The sequence below is a fragment of the Monoraphidium neglectum genome, assembly GCF_000611645.1.
Source record: "Monoraphidium neglectum strain SAG 48.87 unplaced genomic scaffold scaffold05897, whole genome shotgun sequence".
Lineage (NCBI taxonomy): Eukaryota > Viridiplantae > Chlorophyta > Chlorophyceae > Sphaeropleales > Selenastraceae > Monoraphidium > Monoraphidium neglectum.
Window position 1 is genome coordinate 1,466 of NW_014007735.1, and position 1,719 is coordinate 3,184.

The 1,719-nt window shown below is 68.1% G+C and overlaps 1 protein-coding gene across 1 annotated transcript in view; it reads right to left on the bottom strand.

Annotated features, from left to right (window-relative positions):
- Positions 1 to 1,586, bottom strand: part of MNEG_16020 (hypothetical protein) — a gene marked incomplete at both ends in the record, with an annotated part of 2,378 nt that extends 792 nt beyond the window's left edge. The window contains 4 exons of the mRNA XM_014035509.1: positions 261 to 362; positions 621 to 758; positions 1,108 to 1,263; positions 1,497 to 1,586. Coding sequence (XP_013890963.1) covers positions 261 to 362; positions 621 to 758; positions 1,108 to 1,263; positions 1,497 to 1,586 — 486 coding nt within the window. The remainder of the gene's footprint in view (positions 1 to 260; positions 363 to 620; positions 759 to 1,107; positions 1,264 to 1,496) is intronic.
- Positions 1,587 to 1,719: the final 133 nt, after the last annotated feature.

Consider the following 1,719-nt stretch of genomic DNA (forward strand, 5'->3'; position numbering starts at 1 on the left):
AGGGGAGGCGGGGATGGGCAAGGGGTGTGCAGGGTGCGCAGGAGCAGCGCCGTAAACTGAGCCCGGACCTGCAGCACTCGGGCACGCGAGCAGGCCACCGGCTGACCTCCAACTTTGCAGGCGGCCACACCACAGAAAAGCGAGCGTGGCTGCTTCCACCATCCCCAAGCCGTCCACAGGGCCACCAAGCTGCGCCGCCGCCCCACCCAAGCACCGCCCCACCAAAGCATCCCCCACACCCCCCGAAAGCGCCACCCCACCTGTGTGCGGCCGTGCAGGTGCAGGATGTCGGCCATGCTGGTGTGGCGCCCCCTGCCCGCCACGTCAAAGGCCCTCAGGCGGGACTCCAGGTCCAGGATCAGCTGGGTCGGTGGCGGTTGGGGTGGCGGTTAGGGGGTGGCGGTTGGGGGGTGGTCGAGGTTGCCTCGGGGTGGCCGTCAGGATGGCGGCGGAAGTTGCAGTCTGGGACGGCTGAGTCAAAGTCATAGGGGGCAGCGATGGCCACGCGGGCCGGCAAGCACAGGGGTTGCTTTTGGAGGGTGCGAGGGGCGAGCGCCCTGGCGGGGACGGCGCCGACGTAGGACGCGCGCGCGCAGCAGCGGCAGCCGCAGCCGTCACACCTTGCGCGCCTCGTCGGCGCCGCCCGCGGCCTGCCGCGCCAACTTCAGCAGTCCGAGGTAGTCCGCCCCCGCCTCCCCCTCCGCCTCGGCCGCCTTGGCCGCGCGCTTCAGCTGCCAGCGCTGCGCCAGCCGGGCCACCTGCGGCGCACGCGGGTTGGGTGGAGGGAGGGGAGGGCGTTCACATGAGAGCAGCGGGCGAGGTTCGTGGCGGCAGGGTGCGCTAAGCACAGAATTTTGCTCGACTCGGGGAGATGACGCGGGCGCAGTCCGCATGGGCGGCAGGTGCATCTGCGCGTGCCCGGCCGCCGAAGCGAGCCGCGCCCCCGCCCCAGTAGCCGCGCGGCGCGCGGCGGCGCTCGTCGCGAGCGCTGCACAAAGCCGGTCCGCCGCCGCTCCAATCCGTCCACGCATCGACACACCAGCCTCGCAATTTCATGTGCGGTTTCAGGGTTTGGAAAGCATTGCAATTTCAAATCATCAAGGTCACCTCTGGGCTGGCCAGCTGCGCCGCGGCCCCCACTATGGCCCTGCGTGCGACGCTGCGGTCCCCGTCCCACAGGTGGTCGGCCACCTCCTGTGACGTCATCAGCTGCAGCACCGGGTCGCGCGCGCCGGGGCCCTGCTTGCTCAGGCACAGCTTGACCTTTGAAACAGAAACAACGGGGTGAAGGGTGTGGATTGGCGTGTGCGCGCGGGTGCGTGCGAGAAATGCGTTGTAGAGGGCGGAGGTTTGATGGGCCGGCAATCGGAAGATGCGAGGGAACCGATGACAGGGGCCGTCAGGTGTGGGGCGATGACTCAGTCCGGAAAGCAAAGCAGGGGAGGGGCGGACTTTGTTCCTTTCAAACAATTCATTCTGTTGGTTGTCGCCCCCACCTTGTCAAGCGTGACCACCACGTTTTGCAGCCGGTTGAGCTCCACCCCAACAGCCTCTGCATCAGCGACCTCCAGGGAGGGGAACGCCATTGGCGGCGGCAGCGAAACCAGCTCCTGGGATGACAACGGCGCGCGGTCGGAGATAAGAGGGTGTCAGGCAGGGAGTGCGTGCGTGCGTACGTGCGTGTGTGTGTGTGTGTGTAGGTGCGTGTGTAGGTAGGTG